At 32.6% G+C, this 21672-nt stretch overlaps 3 protein-coding genes across 3 annotated transcripts; 2 read left to right on the top strand and 1 right to left on the bottom strand.

The window, feature by feature from the left end:
* Positions 1-355: 355 nt before the first annotated feature.
* TRIADDRAFT_52673 (uncharacterized protein) lies at positions 356-5970 on the bottom strand (the record flags this gene model as incomplete). The annotated part of the gene is made up of 19 exons (XM_002108284.1): positions 356-445; positions 565-720; positions 791-852; positions 950-1031; positions 1113-1252; positions 1316-1372; positions 1446-1507; positions 1628-1810; positions 1907-2342; positions 2681-2872; positions 2951-3127; positions 3271-3600; positions 3681-3812; positions 3906-3986; positions 4128-4261; positions 4569-4659; positions 4878-4941; positions 5513-5743; positions 5941-5970. The coding sequence occupies 19 exons, from the start codon at positions 5968-5970 to the stop codon at positions 356-358; spliced, it is 2730 nt and encodes a 909-aa protein (XP_002108320.1).
* Positions 5971-7912: 1942 nt separating this feature from the next.
* TRIADDRAFT_19936 (uncharacterized protein) lies at positions 7913-11274 on the top strand (the record flags this gene model as incomplete). Its single annotated transcript, XM_002109007.1, has 11 exons — positions 7913-8035; positions 8517-8587; positions 8937-8992; positions 9564-9634; positions 9917-9958; positions 10078-10152; positions 10429-10485; positions 10594-10681; positions 10751-10839; positions 10930-11051; positions 11115-11274. The coding sequence occupies 11 exons, from the start codon at positions 7913-7915 to the stop codon at positions 11272-11274; spliced, it is 954 nt and encodes a 317-aa protein (XP_002109043.1).
* A 7375-nt stretch (positions 11275-18649) lies between these two features.
* Positions 18650-20990, top strand: TRIADDRAFT_49818 (uncharacterized protein; the record flags this gene model as incomplete). The annotated part of the gene is made up of 8 exons (XM_002109006.1): positions 18650-18672; positions 19092-19186; positions 19273-19457; positions 20041-20114; positions 20196-20314; positions 20572-20636; positions 20711-20802; positions 20885-20990. 8 exons carry the CDS (start codon positions 18650-18652, stop codon positions 20988-20990), a joined length of 759 nt encoding a protein of 252 aa, XP_002109042.1.
* Positions 20991-21672: the final 682 nt, after the last annotated feature.

Below are 21672 nucleotides of genomic sequence, written 5' to 3'. Positions count from 1 at the left end.
TAAAAAATTTTATTTAAAATGGCCATTTTTTCTCCAATCAATGTTGTGACGTTATATGCACACTGAAATAAATCGTAATACCGTATTAACAGCTTATGATGGTCACTGTAATTATTTATAATTTTACATGAAATATATATCTGTATGTACGCATATACATACGTATATCAAAACTTACAATTGAAATCGGTATCGATTTCGTCACACATCGATGGACCATCGTAGTATTGTATAATAATGAGCACAATGTTTAGGTACTTTACAGCAAAAATTACAGTACTTGGAATGAACTAAACAAGCAAAACACATGTATATGTACGTTTATATACGTATATCAATAAATTTATTCATTTTATTACAGTTGATTAAATATGCTGTTTGATCTATCTAGTAATAGAGGTCTTTTTTTATCGTTACAACCATCGGCTTCAATTTTTCTCTTTTGCTATAAAGCAAAGATAATTCATTAATTATTTAAATTCGAGCGCTAGGACCTACGTAAGCGATTGTTATACAGTACTATTATTGTGCTACAGTTTATCTTGGATTTGCTTGGTTACTTACACTCGTTTCGCTAGTGGCATTATATTCACCTTCTGATAACGATTTAAAAACAAACGTTTTGGAAGTAGATCCACTTACGCAGTTACCATTTGATGTAAATATGGAAATTCGAGATAGGGCTTGCTTCTTTAAATTGAGAAAAGAGCCTCGCCGTTTCTAAATTAAGCATTTCACTATAAGTGTTATGATTATTATCTTGCATAAGTATATAGTAAAGGTACATTACCAGTATTTTCTTAGGAGTTTCCGGTTTCGAATCATTTTCTAAGGGTTGTGGCTTAGCAGGCACTGAAAAATAGACAGAGCTTGCTTACTAACTTTATTTCAGGTAAAGATTATATCATAGTAAAATCTAAAAATAAAAATTTTACCAGAAGATACTAACCATGGCCTTTACTGACATCTTTTATGAGACTTAAAATGCTTTGGCTGTTCTCGTCTATGTGGTCAATTTTTTTTTCGTGTGCCTGTTGTTTCGTATCAAGAAAACAAATAAGTTTGAGTGGGTGATCTTAAATCAATGTGTATGATACAAGATATTGTTGTACCAAGTTGTCTCGAACATAAGTGTCTCGCTCAAATCGCTCACGACGCTTCTTTACTTCAGATTGAGAAATAATTTCGCTAACGGCATTTTCGTTTTCGCTATCATTTCCGCCAAATAAGTCCAACTGGGAATCTTCTGACGCTATAGGAAAAATTTTGTGAGTCATACCGTTTTAAAAAATAATTATAACAGTCATAAAAGTACCTAGATTGTTCCACTTGAAACGCCTAGTTCTACCACCCTCGGCATATAAATCACCATCTGTAATAAATATTACCGATAATTTTTATTCAAGAGTTCACAACGAGATAAATAGAAAGTATATTTTTCGAACCTTCTAAAAATCTTTCCTGGAAAGCTCTAAGATTTGCTTTATCTTCAATTAGCAATTTTTTGCTATAAACGTTGCCGTTCGAATTAAAGGTAGTAAGAATGAATAAATAGTGATACTTTGAATACTGGTTACTATTCACTAGTACTTAAATGAGAGAACATAGAATAATCGTATGATCATACTTGTGAACTTTTGCGATTTCATCGGCTAACTTTTCTTCGTCTGATATCATATCATTATCTGAGTCGCGCTCGTACTCTGATTGTTCACTACCTCCATCGTCGTCCTCATCAGAACTTACTTCGCTACCAGATAATTCTGCTTCCATGTCAAGGAATTTGTTTTTTTTCAGTTCGGATATCGTACTAAACGCATAACAAGGTTTCAATTTAGTAATATTGCATCCGTTTACCATTCAGTGGGAAGTCTCAATCAACAAGTAGTGCTAATTAGTATAGTACCTCTTCGTTTTATCAACTTCTTGACTGTTGCTCTCGCTCGTTGCGTCCTCATTTACCGAATTATCATCACAGTCGTTTTCCTCCCTAAGTTCTTTAGTAGATACTTCGGAATCTCCCATGTCGTTGTTATCATCATCATCAGGGATTAAAAATTCCTTTTGCGCAGCTGTTTTTACTTTACTAAAGGCGCTCTTGAATGTTTGTCGGGTAGTTTCATTCGAAAATTGACCAGAACATAGCTCTAGTAATTCATCCATGTTATCCTGGGGATCAACAGTTGCTTGGGCAAATAACTGATCAAAGGACGATCGACCTCCGATCGATCCCGCTGAAACTCTGTGAGAGATACTTTTCTTTAGTAGGACGATTGGTAAGTAGTGATATAAGTTATACTGTGTTACATACTTTTGAAGTCGTAGTGATGAAGGTTCTTCTCCTAATTGAAATGATTCATTAAGGGTAGCAGCCGATGATTCCGACTCATATAAATCCTAAAGAATTGTGCAACTGACAGTTAATAAATTAATGATTTCTACATATTGGATCAGCCGTAGTAGCGAGCGCTAGCATTTAATGATTTAATAATCAAAGTATTTTTTCTGGAAAATTTTTATATATAACTATTTGGGGTTTATTACTTGAGAGTCTTCCACTGGTAAAGTTAGTTCGGCAAGTCTTGTTGACTGGGGAATTATAACATACATTCAGTTAAAATTAGTCAAAGCTACTGTTAAAGTGAATTGAGAAAGTATGTATCATAATAATTTATTATACTTGCCTTAAGTTCGGCTGTAGGTGTTTTATCTACAATTTGAGGCGACAGGAATAAATCTGGAGAACAACGTGCACTTTTAGGTTTGGTAAAATTTTTCGGGATTTGAGCAGGAGGTAAACTAAAATAGTCAAAGCTAGATGGTATATTGCTTTCGTCTCCTTTCTCATTTTTATTAGAGCCTTGATCTATATCTAGTATTTAATCAAATTATAGCATTTAAGGTGAAGCAATAAATTCCATTACATAAATCAGTCAAATAAGTTGCAGACCTTGTTCCAAATTGTCGTTATAATCAAATGTCTGAGTTCCGTCCCATGTTAAATGAATACTTTGCTGTCGTAGAAAGTTTGTGCTGTCCCATTTGTCTCGGGAATCATTATTTACCGCGTCTGAATTGCTATTCTTGTTGAATAGATCTAGAGTATTATCTTTAGCTGGTTGGTTCTCTAATAGAATATAATTTGCATCGTATAATTTAATTAATATACGTTATATTGCAGTAAAGATAAAATTAATCCGTTTGATAAATTAGTTAATAATAAAGTTGAGATTACTGCTATGGAAATCTTTAAAAGTAAAATTATTTTACGTTTTTCATCTATGGTAGACATTTCCATAACATTCTTGTCCAATGAGTTTGATATAGGCGACTTATTACTATTCATTCCTACATGAATATAACTATTGAGAAGTTCTTCATCGTCGGTATCTTCGTTGCTATCCTTGTTTTCGTCTTCGTCCTCTTCGTCGACAACATCAGTATCAAAGTCGTCTTGGTCATCAGGCGTCAATTCTTCCTCCTCATCGTCAAACTCTTCCTCATCAATTTTTTGCTCTTCTTCCATAGCCAGTCGTTCATTTCTTCGTCGTTCTACCATCTTTGCATGTAACCTAGTTTTAACAATGGCTTTTTTGGCTCCTAGAATTATAATTTTAAAGATTTTTGAGAAATAAAATAAACTTATCTATATTAGGTATAGGTACACCTGATCTCCATACCTGGCGTTTTGATGGTATCAATTTCGTCTGGCTTTAGAATAGAGCTAATTTTATCGTTATTCTCCGGCAATTCTAGTTCCAATGTTTGTAGCTGATCTTTCTCTTTCACTAAAATATTGACTTTGGCACGTTCTGTAATTATCGTTAATAGAAGCAACATGACTTGACGGCGATTGCTATTTAGATTTCGAATTGGGCAAATTTAATCATATTGAGCTAACTTACCTGAAGCTTTCCGTGATTTTACTGGATTATGCTTATTGAATCGGTTTTTAAAGCGATTAATCGCATTATCACATTTATTATCTATTATGGAAATGTTGAAAAATATTGAAAGTCATTATTTTCTGGATTGTGGTGTTACTGAATCTGGTTTATGGTCAAATGATTTTATCGGTATTTTAAGCAAAGCAAGGTAAATTATTAGATTAACATCATATAGCTGACCTGCATTCGATAAAATTAGAACATCGTTAGATGGCTTAGTAAGACTTGGTAAAATTTTGGGGGCTATCCTCTCAAGTTTGATGTTTTTACGGAGTTGGCTGACTGATCTGAGATGAAAACCTGTAGATTTATTCCTGATAGATAGAGCGAACAAATTTAGTTGGATATTTATTAGTAAAAATTAAAACTATTTTGATTGTAGTTATATATCTTTGCAATGATTTAATTTTATTTTTGAATCGGCATCCTATGATGGAAGATTATTTGCGGTATATTGTAAATTTATAACAATTCAGTGTAAGCTTATCCTTATTATAATAATGGCTATTTATAAAGAAATGTGCTACAGTACTTGATTATAAATAAGGCGAATGATATAAAATGCTGCAGAAGATATTTTACTTAATTGTTTAAATTAATCATGAAGTAGTGTTAACATACTTCTCAGGATCCTGAAGCTGCTGAATTTTAGCTAGACAATCACTTAAAGGTTTTACCGCTGGTGTATAGCGAGGAATGTTCAAGTCCGATTCTAAATGTGTGATACCAATAGAAAAACTTCAGTTTATAGTAATAAGGTAAGGGAAATCTTAGATACAATAATTTGATCGTATTATTAAAAATTTACGTAAAATGTAAACTATCTGGGTTTTAGGAAAAGATTTATAGTCACATAATGTATTAAATCTTTGCGGACTTTAAAGATGCTACACAAATATACAATGAATAGATTGTTCACTTGTAACTCACCTCGGATAAGCTTTTGCGATTGACTATGTAGTTGTTGTAATTTGGCTTTCCGATTGTGTGGCGACTGTTTAAATAAATATGAAAGTGAAAAATTAGCTATTATGCTTGAGTTGGTTAAATAGTCACATCAAAAAATATAAAATGCTATTAATTTGCGTTTCCTGTACTTTTGATGATTGCAATTAATATAGATATGGTATATTTACTCTAAGAGCCGTTGTATGTTGTATTTGTGCATATAGTATCACTGTACTAATGAATTGGATGCAGTAACAAATATCATTTAATTCAATGTTGTACAGAAATATTTAACTGTGCCTTGTAATGACAGTCAGGAATACGTGATTGTATTATTCCGTAAAATAATCAGTTCTACACAAGTGTATTATTTGTACGATATATACTGTACTGTGGTATAATAAATGTTGCATGGTTGTAAAAATTTGGAAATTGAATTTTACATATGCTTAATATTCATCTTTGCTTGGATTCAAAGTCGCTAAATACAACTAGTATGAAATCGATACCATCAAAGATTCCTATTAAATTAATACACGTACATTGTATTCCCACTCTACGAATGATATTGATCATTCGATTTTAATTTAATCTACAGGCTAATTCATCATCGTTACCTTGGACTTGGTATTTTCTTTAGCAGGTGATTTTTTACTTCGTTGAATCTTTTTCTTTCTTGTGAAATTCACTTCACTATCGTCAGAATCGCTTTCATGTTCACCAGGCCATTGATCATCCCATTGGAGGTTGTTGTCTTCTTTTGCTTGTGTAGTAGGGCTACTCTGTGGTGGAGGAGTACTGACATTTTCGCCGTCAGTATCATCTAAGTGTTGTTCGGATTGTATTGCCTGGTTAATAAAAATCATCATCATGATTACACTATTATTTGCCTATTTTTAAGTTGAGTATAAATAGTCATTTTGTGTCAAGATCAGAAATTGAATATTCAGAGTTGTATCTTACTATACGATGACAGTCAAGATAGTTTAATTTATTTGCTGTAGTTCAACAATATCAAGATAACCCTCCCCCCCCAAAATTGAACCTGTGATAGAATTTCTGCATCGGTGACCATCTTTTCTCGTTCGCTTCTTCGTAGAAAGTTGCAAGGCCAAGATACGCGTGTAGAAAGAAATTTTTTGATTCAATTCTTTCTATAATTTTGAATGGTTGAGTTTGAGCTAGCTATCCAGTGAACGAGGAATCGATAAAGTTGCATGAAACATAATCTTTTACAGGCTATAAATTGTCCTAGGCCGTGAGCAGGCTGCCAACTTGGAAAGGTTTCGTCTACAGTACAGTATAGGCCGCGGCAACTGCCTTGCTCCTGTTCGCTGACTGAACAAGGGGTATCAGTCATTCAAAGTTGGCGCCAAATCCAGTCGGTCCGCTCTGTCCATCCGCTTCGAGTCACAGATACAGACTGTACACTCAGTGTACTGTACAGTAGTACTGTACAGTACTCTTTCTTTGAATGCAGTACAGTACAGAGTACTGTAATCTGCAGTACTTTGTAGTGCACCGTACGGTACAGTAGGTACAGTAGGTACAGTACGCTATGGTACACTATACAGACTGTCTTATAGACAGACGGACTTTTCTTACCAAATGAGGACGTAAATATGGAAAAGTGACCATGATTCAATGTAATATATTATTTAATTGAGAAAATATCGGTCAAATTCAAATAGGGAAAAATAACCACTGTGCAGTGTACAGTAGAATAAGATTCAATGTAATATTATTTAATTGAGAAAATATCAGTCAAATTTAAATAGGAAAAAATGATCACTGTGCTGTACACTGTGCAGTGAACAGTGGAATAAGATTCAATGTAATATTATTTATTTAATTGAGAAAGTATCAGTCAAATTCAAATAGGGGAAAATAACCACTGTGCTGTACACTGTGCAGTGTATAGTAGAATAAGATTCAATGTAATATTCAATTATTATTATTTAATTGAGAAAATATCTGTCAAATTCAAATCAACCGTCTGCATACTAAAGTACTGCCATAACGACGTGTTTGGCAAAATACGTACATACTCTACTTTAACGAGATGAGGCCGAAAATGTCCATCCGCTCAAGTGATCTGTCCAAGTCTTCTTTTAGTACAGTAGTCCATGTTAGAATGACACAGTACAGTATGCACCGATTTAGCAGCAGTAGAAGAGTACAGTGTACAGTACACTACAGTACAGTACACCGTACTGTACGGCTACTGTGCAATGTACTGTAAAAACGGACTGGACTGGACGGGATGACCAGACGCTGTGCAATCCAATACGATACTGCATCTTCCACGTCATTGTGGCTGCGTGTTGTTCCCCCAAAATATGCTTCTAAATTTTGATTAGCCGTAAGCAGTTGGGAGTAGTGGTTTCATCTCATTATTCTATATCCTATTTAACAGAGATCAACTATAATTATGGATGGTAAGATTGAATTAATAACGAATTGAATATGAACTCGCAACTTTAGCCGTAGTCATAACCTTGCTGCTAGGGTAGGAAGAATATGGTAGATAAGATTTTCAACGGTGTACTACAGTACTGTACAGTACACAGCCTGCACTGTTTCAGTAGTGCATTTTACAATGTAGTTGGTAGCCATTTTTTCAATCAATGTTCTTCTTGAAATTGAAACAAGTTAGAAGTGATTCATCGTATAGAAAGAAAGGACTAATAGTGTTCAATTGAATGGAAGATTATACTTATCGCTACAATAAAAATTACTGGTAGTACGGCATAACGATCGGTCCAACTATATCTTCAAAATACTGTACAATGCCTATTCAGGATGGGCAGATCGTGGAAGACATGCATGAATGTATAGCAATCGATCATATTCATAAATAAACCGATTGCCGTTGTCCACTCATTTTCAAGGCGACGGTAGAAACTATATACATACAGTAAATGATATTGAATCGATGGAACAAGTCATTTTATCTACTAATATTCTATTACTTTACATTAGCAATTGCTCGTCGGCGTAACTTAAATTCATCGGGGATGTCCAACGATAAAGATCAAAGCGTAAATTCATTAAATTTCTTCTCCGGAATCTCCAACTCATCCAGTCGAGATAGAACTGCCGAATTCATGCTAGTGGCCAAGACCTTACAAAACAAACAGGTAATAGGATGATGAATCAACTCCTGTATAGCGTTGTAAATAGAGTTGGTAGAATATCTTGACTGAAATTTTTAAATGATCATGAAACAACTGCATTTATCCCTCTTTCCTCCCCCCTTCAAAAAAAAAAATTGTACTGTATCAATACATCAGTATTGATTCATTGAAATTCGGTGACATAAAAGATAAATTGTGGTACTATTTCCTTGAGTATTCTACATTCATTGAAAATTTTACCACATCATAATTTGTTAAAATTGGAAGCTGTAGTATGTACAGTACGGTAGTACAGTATGCAACTACAGCAGAATACGGTTATAAGAAGTTGGTAATAATACGACGGTATCATCCTTTTTACTATTGGTGTTCTAGCTTCCAATTTTATATTACACGACTGTTTACTGTCTACTGATATACACATACTGTACGCAGTTCTCTAAAAATGTGTTATTATTTTTTTGATCTGGCTTGAAATTTGTAGAATAAAGATGGAATGAACTCTCGAAGTCAGTCACGACATGCCAATCCTAGCGAGTTCTCTATTGTAGCAAAGTAAGGATTTGTTGTTTGCATTATAGGCCATTTGCAGAGTATAGCTTTAATTGAATTTATGAAGCGTCATTATAAATTCCCATTTCATGCTGATGATTAATTAGAAGGATTAACCTTCTGACATAACAGTACAGACGTATTCATCACTTAGGTAGAACTGAGTATTGAATTTCACTGTGACTAGTTATTTCAATACCGTATCATTGGCGATACTATTAGGAATGACCGTTTCAAATTTAACGTTGATTCTAAACAAACATCAATAATTTTTATTTTCAATAGCAGTAAATTTTATTGGATATACATTAATTATTATTATTAATTAATCTTTGTCTGTATATTATTTTAGGCGTATCGGCAACGATATCGCAAATACTTTTAAAAAATTGGAGAAATTAGCAAATCGTAAGTATCATTTCTAAAAAGCATTTACGATAGAGATAATGTTGGCAAATGGACGGTTTCATGTTCTCATATTGTTCCTCTTGATAGTTTTTTTAAAAATTGAAAAAATTTTTCTTATATGGTCGATAATTCTGTTGAAAATCGTATAATATCAAGATAGTTAAAAATTGAATATCAGGTTTTTATAAAAATCGAGTAAAGAAGTGGTATTAGATTAATCAGACATAATCTTATCCGTTGCTATTGCCTATAGTATGTAGTCACAGTAGTATATGAATCAACATAATCATAGTGGCGTAATGGTTTTCCACTAAATACTGAAGATAGTTATATGTAGAAAAACTGTTGAATCAATGAATTATATGTGCATCCTGTTATGTGTTATGAATAACTTCCTTGTATGTAAAGGATATGTTTTATTATACATATCTTAAAAAAAGTCCTTTTGCCTTACTGACATTGTATAGTTTTACTGCAACGTAAAGTTTTGAGATCACTGTATCGGTTTTAACTGCACATGTAGCCAAAGACTATAAATAATTGTGCTGCATTGATTTCTGTTTATTCATAGTGGCGAAGAAGATGTCATTATTCGATGATAAACCATTAGAAATACAACAGCTAACTAATATAATTAAACAGGTAAAATAACTACATTGTGACATTCCTCATTATCATATGTATGAAATAATTGATAAACTTAGTAACATGTTTAGGTATGTTGTACTAGCTATAGGATATAGACGTATATGTATTAATATACGAAGTGGTATAATTGTTATCAAGTTAAATTCTTGCTTAAACGTACTTATTTTTATATGTTTAATCCAGTTATAAACATGATACAATAATATAGTAACATTTAATTTGTACTGACTTGGAAGCGATTTATTCTGAAATAAACGAGCGTAATTGTTTTGACAGGATATTAATGACCTAAATAGACAAATAGCACAACTACGAGAAGTAAGTGTAGAACCAAAGTTCAACTCTCTTATTCTGTTATTGATATTCATAGATTTTGATTGTAATTTTTAACTTTTAACAATTACTATTCAATCGTTAACTAACGTATAACCTTTCAGATCGCCAGGTTAAAGAACATGCATAATGGTCGGCATATACAAACACACTCTAATTCCGTTTTATATTCTTTACAGGTTCGTTGTTAAAATTTATAATATCTAGCAGTAAAAGTACGGGCACAATAAAATACAGAATCCTTGTAGTGACATTGTTGACATTATCGTACTAAATTTATATACAAACAATTAAATAGTCATTCAATTATGGAAGCTGTATGTATTCCAAAATTTAAGTGCTATCATGATATTATGGTTAATAACGAAGTATTATGATATACTTATTGATGACTAAACAACTGTATTATATCAATGTAGCCCTTAATTTAATTACATTTTGTTGATTGTCAACAGTCTAGGTTAGCCTCTATGTCGAAAGATTTTAAAGGTGTTTTAGAGATCCGTACCGCCGTAAGTAGAATTTAGTTACAATTAATAATTAATGAACAAGTATATATTTATGATTTAAAAAAGGATGTCGATTAGAATTTAAATTAGGCACATATAATCAATTTTTAGAATCTAAAACAACAGAAGGAGCGACGTGAACAATTCTCTACTGCTCCGGTACCAATGTACACACCAACGGATAATAACGAACAATCTGGTAGATATAAATATTTTTTTTAATGTAAGCAAATTCGTATCTGTCTTTCATCAATTATTTTTTTTATAGTGTTACTACGAAGAAATAATTCGTCAGTTTCCATAAATATGGATTCATTGGATAGTCCCCATCACCAAATGCAGTTAATAGATCAACAGGTATTTACTATTAGCGTAAAATACCGATGATAATACGCTACGACGCAGCTAACATCTGGAACATCTTATATTTTCTACTACCTCTTTTAGGATAATTACATACAAGACAGGGCTGAAACGATGGAAAATATTGAGTCTACTATTGTAGAATTAGGTGGTATATTTCAACAATTAGCTACTATGGTGAAAGAGCAGGAAGAGCAAGTTCTGAGGTATATTTGATACCGTCATTTTTCCCACTTATAAATAGAATTAATTGACTACGATTTCAATAGGATCGATGCAAACGTTGAAGATACACAAGCAAATGTAGAAGCTGCTCATAGTGAAATTTTAAAATATTTTCAATCCATTTCGTCTAATCGTTGGCTAATGATTAAGATATTTGGTGTATTAATGATTTTTTTCATTATATTTGTTGTCTTTATGGTTTAAGATATTGCTCATGTTATGCAGTAAAAGTTACGAAATTTTAATCGTTCTAAAAAATTGCAGAAAATTTTATATGCAGTATAATGCTAACGAAAAAGTTATCATTGACCAGATTGTTTCGAAAGTCATGAATGTATAATAGGACATATAAAAACCTATATTGCCCTTCGTAAACATTGCTATATGTACGTATCTGTAATGTATGGTAGAAAAATATTACTAAATTTACGTGCAATACTTAAAATTATGTACTCACAGTTAATTATATATACATTATCTTAATACCATTGGATTGCTAATAATTAATAATCGAAAGACCTATAACTAATGAATCGTCTTTTACTTCACATAGTAGTAATAGTGTTTAATTTTATTAACGCTGCTCCAGTAACAGCTGCAGTTACGTTGTTAAAGCAAACAATTAGCGTTTTTATTGGACGAAGCCACACTCAGTGGATTTTAGCTACGATATGACGGTGTGCAACATTCTGTCATGAATAGTCAACAAATGCTAATGCTATATCTTAGAACTTCGGCAAATAATAAAAATTATTCAATAAAGATGAAGTTATAATACTGTGTTGAATCGAGTCAAGTAATAACGGTCTGAATAATTCCAATTAACCCTAAAGTCAACCAGCAAAAACATAGCATACGCTGGAGATATTGACAATATAGTGATGCTACGGTTGGATTTCTTTTCAGATTTTCAGGCTAAATACGATAATTTTTCGAAAATATTCGAAAGTTTAATACCATAAGATGAAAAAAACCTGAAGTATTTTATATCTTTCAGGCCATAAATACTCAGCATTCATTTTCGTATCTTACAGGATGACGCCATAAAATGGTATAACTTTAGTTACTGCTCTACGATCACAGATTACATTAGACTGAATTTAAAACATATGCGCCACAGAGATTGCTTTCAACTACGTTACGTAAGTGTATATGTACGTTTGGTATATATACATTTTAAATGTAAATTAATTTCAAAGATATTCATATTTAGGTAGTGATTCGATATGCAACAAATAACATTATCAAACAATCTTGATAATATTCTTAAGATATCTAGTAAGCAGGTGAATTTCATTCAATATTATTCTTTAAAATGTAAATGATCTTTGAAATATTTTACAACATAAAATTTTTTATAGGGTATTTTAATATCTTGGTATAAATTATGCAGAAATAGCTTTTAGTTACAGTAAAAATTAAGCTAAGTACATTTTCAGTTGGATTTAGGCGGAGGATTGTGCGCGTTATGTATTTCGGGACTATACGTCAGCAATACGAACATTACCCATAGATGTAAAAGAATCTATCGAAATAAAGGTAAAGATAAACGATTAGACAACATTAGATCAAGTTCATTTCAAATATGGAGAATTGTACTTACCACATAGAATATACTGAAAAGGCGAGCTACAGGATAATATCTTAAGTATCGGCCAATTCTGGCACTAGAGGTAGTGGCAAGGCATAGTTAAAAATTTAGAAAAGCTGTTATCTTTTAATCTTATTGATAAAACCTACCTGGCGCTATCTAAGGCATTAGCAGCATTTTTAACACGATGCGAAATTGTGCTTTGAGTTGCAGAAAATGAATCATCTCCGGGTATAATTGATGATATTGATCTCATACGGACACCTAATGTATAGCAATATTTGTAAGTAAATTGGTGTAATGGATACTATACAGCTTAAAATAAGATCAAAAATATCTCACCTCCTTCATCTACAACGTCATTTTGCGCTTCCGGCATTTCAATTGTAATTTTGTTTTGCCCCTCGTTATATTTAATAATGTCGCGGTACTGTTTCTGAAAGTTGGTGCGTATCGATTTGGATCGACTTTAATAATTAATTAGTTTTATTTGTCTACTCTAAAGAAATAATACCTCTAATCGTTCCATTTGTAATACTAGAGAATTCTTTTCTGTATTCAGAGTTTCAATAATAGTCTGTTTCTGAATTAGATTTTCAGTTAAGCTTTTAATTCTGTCCTCAAGTTCAGTATCCTTTCGTTGATTTTTAGGCGAATCTACATTCTACAACAAGATATCGAATATTTTAACTATATTCCAAGGCTGAGTTATCTCTCAAGCGTCTTACACGAAGTTTTAGCCTTTCAATTTCATCCTCATATTTCTAAAAAAAATAATAGAAGTATTAACTATTGTATGATAATCGTCGCCTAAGTGGAAAGTAAAATGTAAAACTGATACTAAGATTATATTGTATGCATATACGGTATGCAATACCTGTTTCTGTTGATGAAGATTTGTTTTCTGAACCATAAGTTCATTTTGAAGATACTGAACTTGCTATAAAAATGTGCAATAGAGACGTTATCACTAGCTGTAACCCTGAAGAACATTAGTTCTGTTAGAGTAGTCTAATTTACCATTTGTAGCTTAACAGCATCTTGCTCAGAATCATCTCGTCTCTGTTTTTCTTCATTCAGACTATCTTCTAGGCTACTAATATGATCACGTAGCGATATGAGCTCATCCTGGTAATTCTGCTCGATTTCCTAAATTATCGTATTACAACATTACGTAGTTCTCATTAATTTGTATAATAATAGAAAAAATTTCCTTTTATATGCTGTAATACCTGTAATTCACGTCTAAGTTCATCATTTTCAGTTTGACGCTGGCTTAGCTCTTCTCTAATCATGTCTTTTTCTTTCCTCATTTCCTCAAGTCCAAGATTAATAAATGCATTTTTGTCATCACTGTCAATACCATCCTGTAATTTGGTGATGACCTTATCTTTGGACTGTTAAAGGTAAATTATAATTAATAATTTATAAAATTATGAATAACACAAGTACAATGAGGTGTTTTACTTGTAATATTCTTGTGGCTTTAACTTTATAATCAGCATTTTCTTGACGAATTGAATCTATGGTAGCTTTTGATGTTCGCAATTGACCATTTAATTCTTCAATTCTCTCTAAAGTGTAATACAGGATATGCATTATTATGCCGTATATATCACATGATTACAGTGTTCGTACGGTTATATCCTACTTTGGCCCTCATCTATTTTAAGTCGTAAAGCAGTAAGTTCTTCGGCTAGGGATATTTTCTCCATTTCGAGTTGATGCTGTCTCTCCATCGTATCGCTCTATCAATACAGAATTAATTTTTTACAAGTTTATTTCTGATATCCTAAACACACACTACTATGTATGATTATAATTGTCTATATTTAATTTTGCATACCTTCAGTGCGTCATGATCAGATTTTTCACGCTGATAAATTTCTTCACTTTCTTTTAACTTAACTTTTAAGAGTTCCAAAGCTTCACTATGTGCATCCGTTGAATTATTGTGATGCTGGAGAACCCTATTTACAAACAATAGTAAAAGCTACTTTAATGCCTGTAGTTAATTTGAGTACAAGATCGCACAGACCAATAATAAGATTGAATATACTGTATTGTACTATACTCAGCAATTTCTATTTTACAGAAGTACCTGTCTCTCTCTTGTTGTATTTTATCAAGAGTTTCATTCTTCTTCCGTAGTTCATCGTCAGCTTCTTTCAATCTAATTTTTAAGACTGCTAATTGCGAATCTTTAGCATCGATACTCATCTTCATATCATGATTACTGATACTTAAATGATTAAAGTTACTATCGGCTTCCTTCAGCTTAAGTTTTAATTGTTCGATATCGTTCTCAGCTTTAGTTAAGGCTAATAAATTAAAACAATCGTAAATGGTTACCTAGCGGAACATACTTTTTTCACTAAGAATAAGGTTAGTTACGTACAGTCTAGGTTATACTTGAACTTTTCAGATTTGCCATGTAATTCTTCGTTTAGTGACGAAATTTCCTTTTTTAGTAATTTAATCTCCAATTCCATACCATTTTGCCGTTCTATAGTTTTCTTTGTCTGTGCTGTATTATGATTATTACGACGAGCTCGATCATTATTTCCAGATATGGTGTGGCCATCATTATTAGTGTCATTGCTATCCACATTATCCGCCCTAGTATCTTTAGTACGATCTTAAAGATACGTAAGAATATAAGTCTACAGTTAGTAAAATTTGAGGAATGAGCGAAATGATATAGTATTAATAACTGAGAATCTGCAGTTCATCATACCATTATAACATTATAAATATACTGTATGCGTTTAGAATACACTGATGCCACTTTTGATAGTTTTGGCATCGATATAAATTTTTATAGGCGCTCTTCTATTCATAATATAACAAACGTACCGAATACATGATGGTAAATCTATCCGAATGGCTGCAGAACATATTATACTGCACTTAGTCTTACAATACTAACTATCCTGCAATTTCTTGAAATATGTTTGTTACTTTTTATCCCATTGGTAAGTGTAATACAGTATGACCATCATTACGTCAAAGGGCCTTAAAATTTTGTATACATGATAACGTGAAGATTACTATTGACGGTAAATGTTCTTCGTGAAAATGTATGAAATGATAAGTGCAGTTTCTTAATCCCATAAATTTTCCCATGGACTATATTACTTGATAGTCTTAATGGCAGCTTTCGTAATTATAAGATAAGTAAATATGATCAAATCAAATGGATAATATTAACTAAAGAATCACCAGCTCTTAAGTGTTGTAAAACGTATTTTAAACTTTGCTTCTATGGTATTTACTGAAGCCTACAGTAAATTATAGCAAGAAATTGCTTGATAGCATAATTATGTTAACATCAATACATTGTAATTTGTAGGATATCATGTATGGCAAATGTATAAGCATGATTATGCAGTTCATGTTTAATGGCAATATAGTTCACTTTAAGAATTGCCCATTACTAGGATCATACTTGTACCTGTGCTATATATTATATCCCACAAATTACAGTTATTATCATTTAGTTGGTTCTTAATTAATACAAGAAAATATAACGATTGAAATAGACATTGAAGTCAAGACTTGAATGAAGATAAATTGAACTCATGCCCTTACCAGTTATAGGATCATTTCCAGAACTAGCTTTACCATCAGCATTAAAAGTAATGCCGTTATTATCTTCCTCACTCGTTCTTCGCGAGCTACTTTTACTGTTTTTAACAGGATTTGGAGAAGTACTACGACTATTGCTATTCATACTACTATTGCTAGCATGACGTTTATCATTGAGAACGTTAACATTAGACTTGACATCAGTATCATTACTATTTAAAAATTCGAATAATTTATCTTCACTTTTGCGTTTATTGGAAGTTGGCATATTACTCTTTGATCCAGGACGAATTACTCGAGGTGCGCTCATTTGTGACAAATATTTGCTATTATTCGCATCCTTTGCACGATCAGACTGCACGTTTGGCTGTACATTGGATTGTAAGGAAGTCATACCAGCATTGAGGCCGATAGATTGAAATCCGCCTGATTTCAAATCTTGATTGCCAGTATTTTTAGCCATTGGAGAATCAGTAGATCGATTGAGATTAGATTCATTTAATGCACTGGCTGCTGATTGATCTAAGTTATTTAATAGACCTTCGGCTTTATCAGCTAAACCGGAAAGCCACGACATCTTGGCTTTTTAAGGTTATGGATGAACGTAGACTGGTGTCAAGACTAGATGAAAACTTGATCAAAGTTTGGACGTAACTGAGCTTTTCTAATCGTCTATAAATCAAAGGAAGAGAATACCAAATACGATCATCAAAATTTCAATTAATCTTTCCAACGTAGAGTTAATTAATGGATAGGTTGCAGTAATTTCCAGTACGAAATTGCTCTCAAACGTATATAGGATGGATTATCTTGCACAGAGTGAAAGCCTTTCCTCCATCTTGGGCTGGCAGTGTAGCTTTGTTGACTGAGGATGCCAGTACAGTACAGTTAGTACAGTACTGTACTGTACTATACCGTACCGTACTGTACCGTACAGTGTACAGTGTACAGTACGGTATGTACAATACTGTGATTTTAGTACTGTGCTCTTGTACTCTGACGTGGCGTACGTCAGGTCTAAGCGTACTGTATGGATATCAGTACGTATAGCAGGATGGTCTTCCGGTAGTGACACTATTTTTGCCACGATATACTTATCTATTGCTTAATACTATAATAATCGTTAATTTTGACCACAGAATATACGTTATACTTTGTATAGTATGAGTCACTAGCAAAAATAATGTCACTATAATCGCTTCCTTACAGTACTGATAGATTAGCCTATTGCGCATGACAGACTAACAATTACCGCTAGAACAATCCAGGAAGCGTCATAATACACCACTATAGACTAGTGAGTGATTTACGTATCCTATCTAGATAGTATCTATATCTAGAGCACAGTATTCAAGCTATCACAATTGAGCTTATTGCAGCTGCTCAATACCAAGCAACTCTTCTCATTCGCTTTCATTTAGTAAGTATATGCGATTAGATACGATACTAAAAACGGTAATTCTAATCTCTAGGACTACTGTTGATAATGAATTAAATTTGCAATCTTGTAAACTAATATTTAAACTAGTATTTGCAAACGATGATCTGCAAACTACAACTCTCACCGTACTTTGCTGCATCGTCATATCGCGATAACCTTTAGATATACAGGACATTGGATTACATACTACAGCAGAGGAATTTGTAATTTTTCCTTAACTCACTTTGGTAATAATCGATAAGAAAGCTCACTCTTACTCCTTTTCACTTAGTGAGGATATGTGATCATAGATACTAAAATATGATTACTGTAACGTATAACCTACTGTTGATCATAGAGTTGCAATTTGTAAACAAACGATACTAATCGTATTGTATTAGCTGCACCTTGATAACCTAAATTCGATCATTTAGTATTTTGTAATTTCGCCTAACTCGTTGATTGATACTCGACCAGAGGCTCGCTTTATAACTACTTTCACTTTATGCATCGAATGCAGTTAAATGCTGTGCTAAGGACCATTATTGTAATGTGTAGGTTACTGTTAGTCATTTATTTGCAATTTGCAAACTACTCGTATTTAGCTGCATCTTGATAACCTTAATTTTTTTTATTGAACCAGTTGCATTTTTATCTCATCGGTAATACCCGCTAAGTTAGAAAGCTCAATCTTACTCGCTTTCATTTTAGTGCGTATATACGATTAAATGCGATTAATAAATACGATTATTGCAATGCAGAGGTTACTGTTGATCATTTAGCTATAATTTATAAACTATAACTATCCATATATACATGTATATTGATAACCTTAAACGCTGTTACTAGCTATTAATTTATTACACTGATTGGTCCCGTAAAATTATGATCAAACTGCAAACTCTGACAACGGAAGCGCTGAATACATCCACTCTCTATATATTTGTATATAGGTAAAAGAAGGATAAAAACGTGCTAAGATGAAAACAGTAGCCTTGATAAGGTAACGGTAGTAAACATGATTTGAAAATATTGATAGTATACAAGGTATGGATTAATAATAATTAATAATTCGTACGACTTCAGTCGTCCAACTATTTGTTTACAATATTTATTTACTCTTATTTTTATTAAAACATAGTACTTAGTACCGAAACTTCGATGTTGCAATGTCATACAGAGTTAATCAGTTTCGCATAAAATGGATTTCTTAGCCCACTGTACTTGTAGTTGCGGACATGTTGCCGTATTCCTATATTTATGATGAGTTTACTCAAGTGTTAGCTATTTTTTAAACTATGATACCGCAGTATCATTTGAGTTACACGGTACAAAGAATGTACTATACTACTTGGTTCAATGGTAGTCTAATACTAGCTATTTATTAATTAATATATTGCATTCTTTGTACTACACTTCAAGCGGGGGTAAAGATAGCTGCTATAACATGCTAGAATGTGTACGGCATGGTCATCAGATAGTTGCATTAGCTAATTTGTACCCGGATGGAAGTCAAGGTAAAAAATATAATATACAATAATGAGCGCAATATGTTGAATAGTCAACCACCGATTTATTCCTAATTCGTGAAATTTTCTCTTAGATGAATTAGATAGTTATATGTTTCAAACGGTTGGTCATCAAGCTATCCACTTATATGCCGACGCAATGAATTTACCGCTGTATCGTCACCCTCTCAAAGGTTCCTCTATTGCAACTGATCGTTACTACTCACCTACTGCAAAAGACGAAGTGGAAGATTTGTATGAGTTACTGAAAGAAGTACAAGTATGTAAAATAATTATAATGACTAATATATTGATCGTCATTGCTTCAATAGGTTACCTGATTTATTGGATTATAGAATAATTGTAAGCTTTGGTAGTTATTTAGTAATCTGCAAAGCAATAGTAAAGTCATTTGTTCGTACAATACGATACGGAGAAACCTTGAGTGCACAAGTATTTAAAATAAAAAATTACAAAGCTTAGAGTATTCTGTGCTAGCGCATTGTATACGCGCACACAACTGTGCAAACTATTACGCATACATAAATACAATATGTAGTATGTGCAAAGTACATTATACATACGTATATAAATAAAAAATTTTTGCTGGTATCTATTGCGTAATGATGCCCGTCAACCTCTTAATTCGCAATGCATTTGGAAATTATTCAAATTTACTGACAGTATATGAAATTTCAATTTAATTTCTTATCTATGATATCGTGTATTTTGAGTTAAGCAAAAAAGCGTTACTGTACCTTATTAGGTAAATTGCAACTTTTCGAGTAATATTCGACGAAATTAGGATATATATACTTTAGATAATTTCAGACTGCATTTATCTTTTATTTAACCGAAACAAGAACGATATCGAAATTGAAGCAGTCTCTGTTGGTGCCATACTATCTAATTATCAAAGGGTTAGAGTAGAAAATGTGTGAGTGTAATTTATTGGAATAAGTAATTGGTGATAGTTTGAAATGTTAGGTAAGCACGTAATGAAATCACTTCCGCATAGGTGTTCCCGACTTGGATTAGTTAGTCTAGCATATTTATGGCAAAGGGACCAACAAGATCTTCTTATGGAGATGATCGACGATGGCATAGATGCTCGAATAATCAAAGTTGCAGCATTAGGTATTTAAAGAAGTACAGTAGATCGTGGTACTTCATACCATTATACAAATAATAAATTATCATAATCTGACAACTATGACGTTTTCTTAAATATTCTAGTAGTAATTTTTGAATTAAAACATTCCATTAGCTATTGTATTTAACTATGAATGAATTTAATGTTACTTCTTCATATTATTTGTCTCAGTTGACCCTTCTGATAACTATAATAAAAGATGTGATTATTTAAATAAATTGTTTGACTTTCTACTTTTTAGGCTTAGAGCCTCAGAAGCACCTTGGTAAAAGTCTTCAAGAAATAGCTCCAGTGATGAGAAGATTTGTAAGCTTATCTATGTCGCTTTGTTTCTCTCCTTAGATTGACTAGATATGATTGTTTAACGATAACTTCTTTAGAATCAAAAGTATGGATTAAACATATGTGGTGAAGGTGGAGAATATGAAACATTTACACTGGATTGTCCACTTTTTACTCAAAAAATTATTATGTAAGTCATCAATAACTTCATCATAGGAAAGGAAAATATTCTTTTTTAGTTGTATTGCTTAATTCCTTAATTTAATAAACAGTGATAGGCAGGAAATATTGATACATTCAGATGATGCTTTCGCGCCTGTAGGGTATTTAAGATTTCAGGAAATGCATTTGCAGGCTAAAGATGTAAGACTTTTTTAATAATTGCATGATAAAAGAATATCCTTGATGATATCGCGTTCGACTTTCTACTACTAGGGTATACCACAACCGGTGGTTTCGGCTCAAGAGAATCCCTGGGCTACAGCGGTTGCTAATTTACGCAAATGTTGCGAAATAAGCACTGTGAGTATTCTGAAATCATTCTTTGTACACCTTTATGGCAATAGCACGATTGCTGATTGGTTCCAGTAGGACGATGATATTTTATAATTTGATATGGTTACTTAACACATTTGATGTTACATACTAGAATAATTATTTGGAGAGCGAGTATCATGAATTAAGAGCGGTTGAAAGTGATGTGAATGTTATGAATTGCAGTTTCCCAGGTTGTTATACTACTGTACATTTCCATATCGCATGGTTTTGTTTTTGGTTGCCGAGCATGGAGTTTGATTGATTTTATAACTGTGGTAAATTTAAATATGTTGTAGCCCTCAAATCTTGTGGGTGTTACCACTATGTGCACGGTTTAAAGTCTGATATTCGAGGAACTGCATCGGAGGAAACGCAGCGAGTCATGGAACTTCTGATTAGTTAGTTAACTATGCCAGAACATAGCGTTGATACAATACAATGTAATGCTTTGTTTATCGTTAAAGCTAGGATTTAATTGCTGTATTATTCTTTTTTAATCATTAAAGACATATTACAGAAACAA

The sequence above is a fragment of the Trichoplax adhaerens genome, genomic scaffold, assembly GCF_000150275.1.
Source record: "Trichoplax adhaerens TRIADscaffold_1 genomic scaffold, whole genome shotgun sequence".
Lineage (NCBI taxonomy): Eukaryota > Metazoa > Placozoa > Uniplacotomia > Trichoplacea > Trichoplacidae > Trichoplax > Trichoplax adhaerens.
The sequence above is the reverse complement of the archived record's forward strand: the minus strand, read 5'-3'. Positions and strand labels throughout refer to the sequence as shown.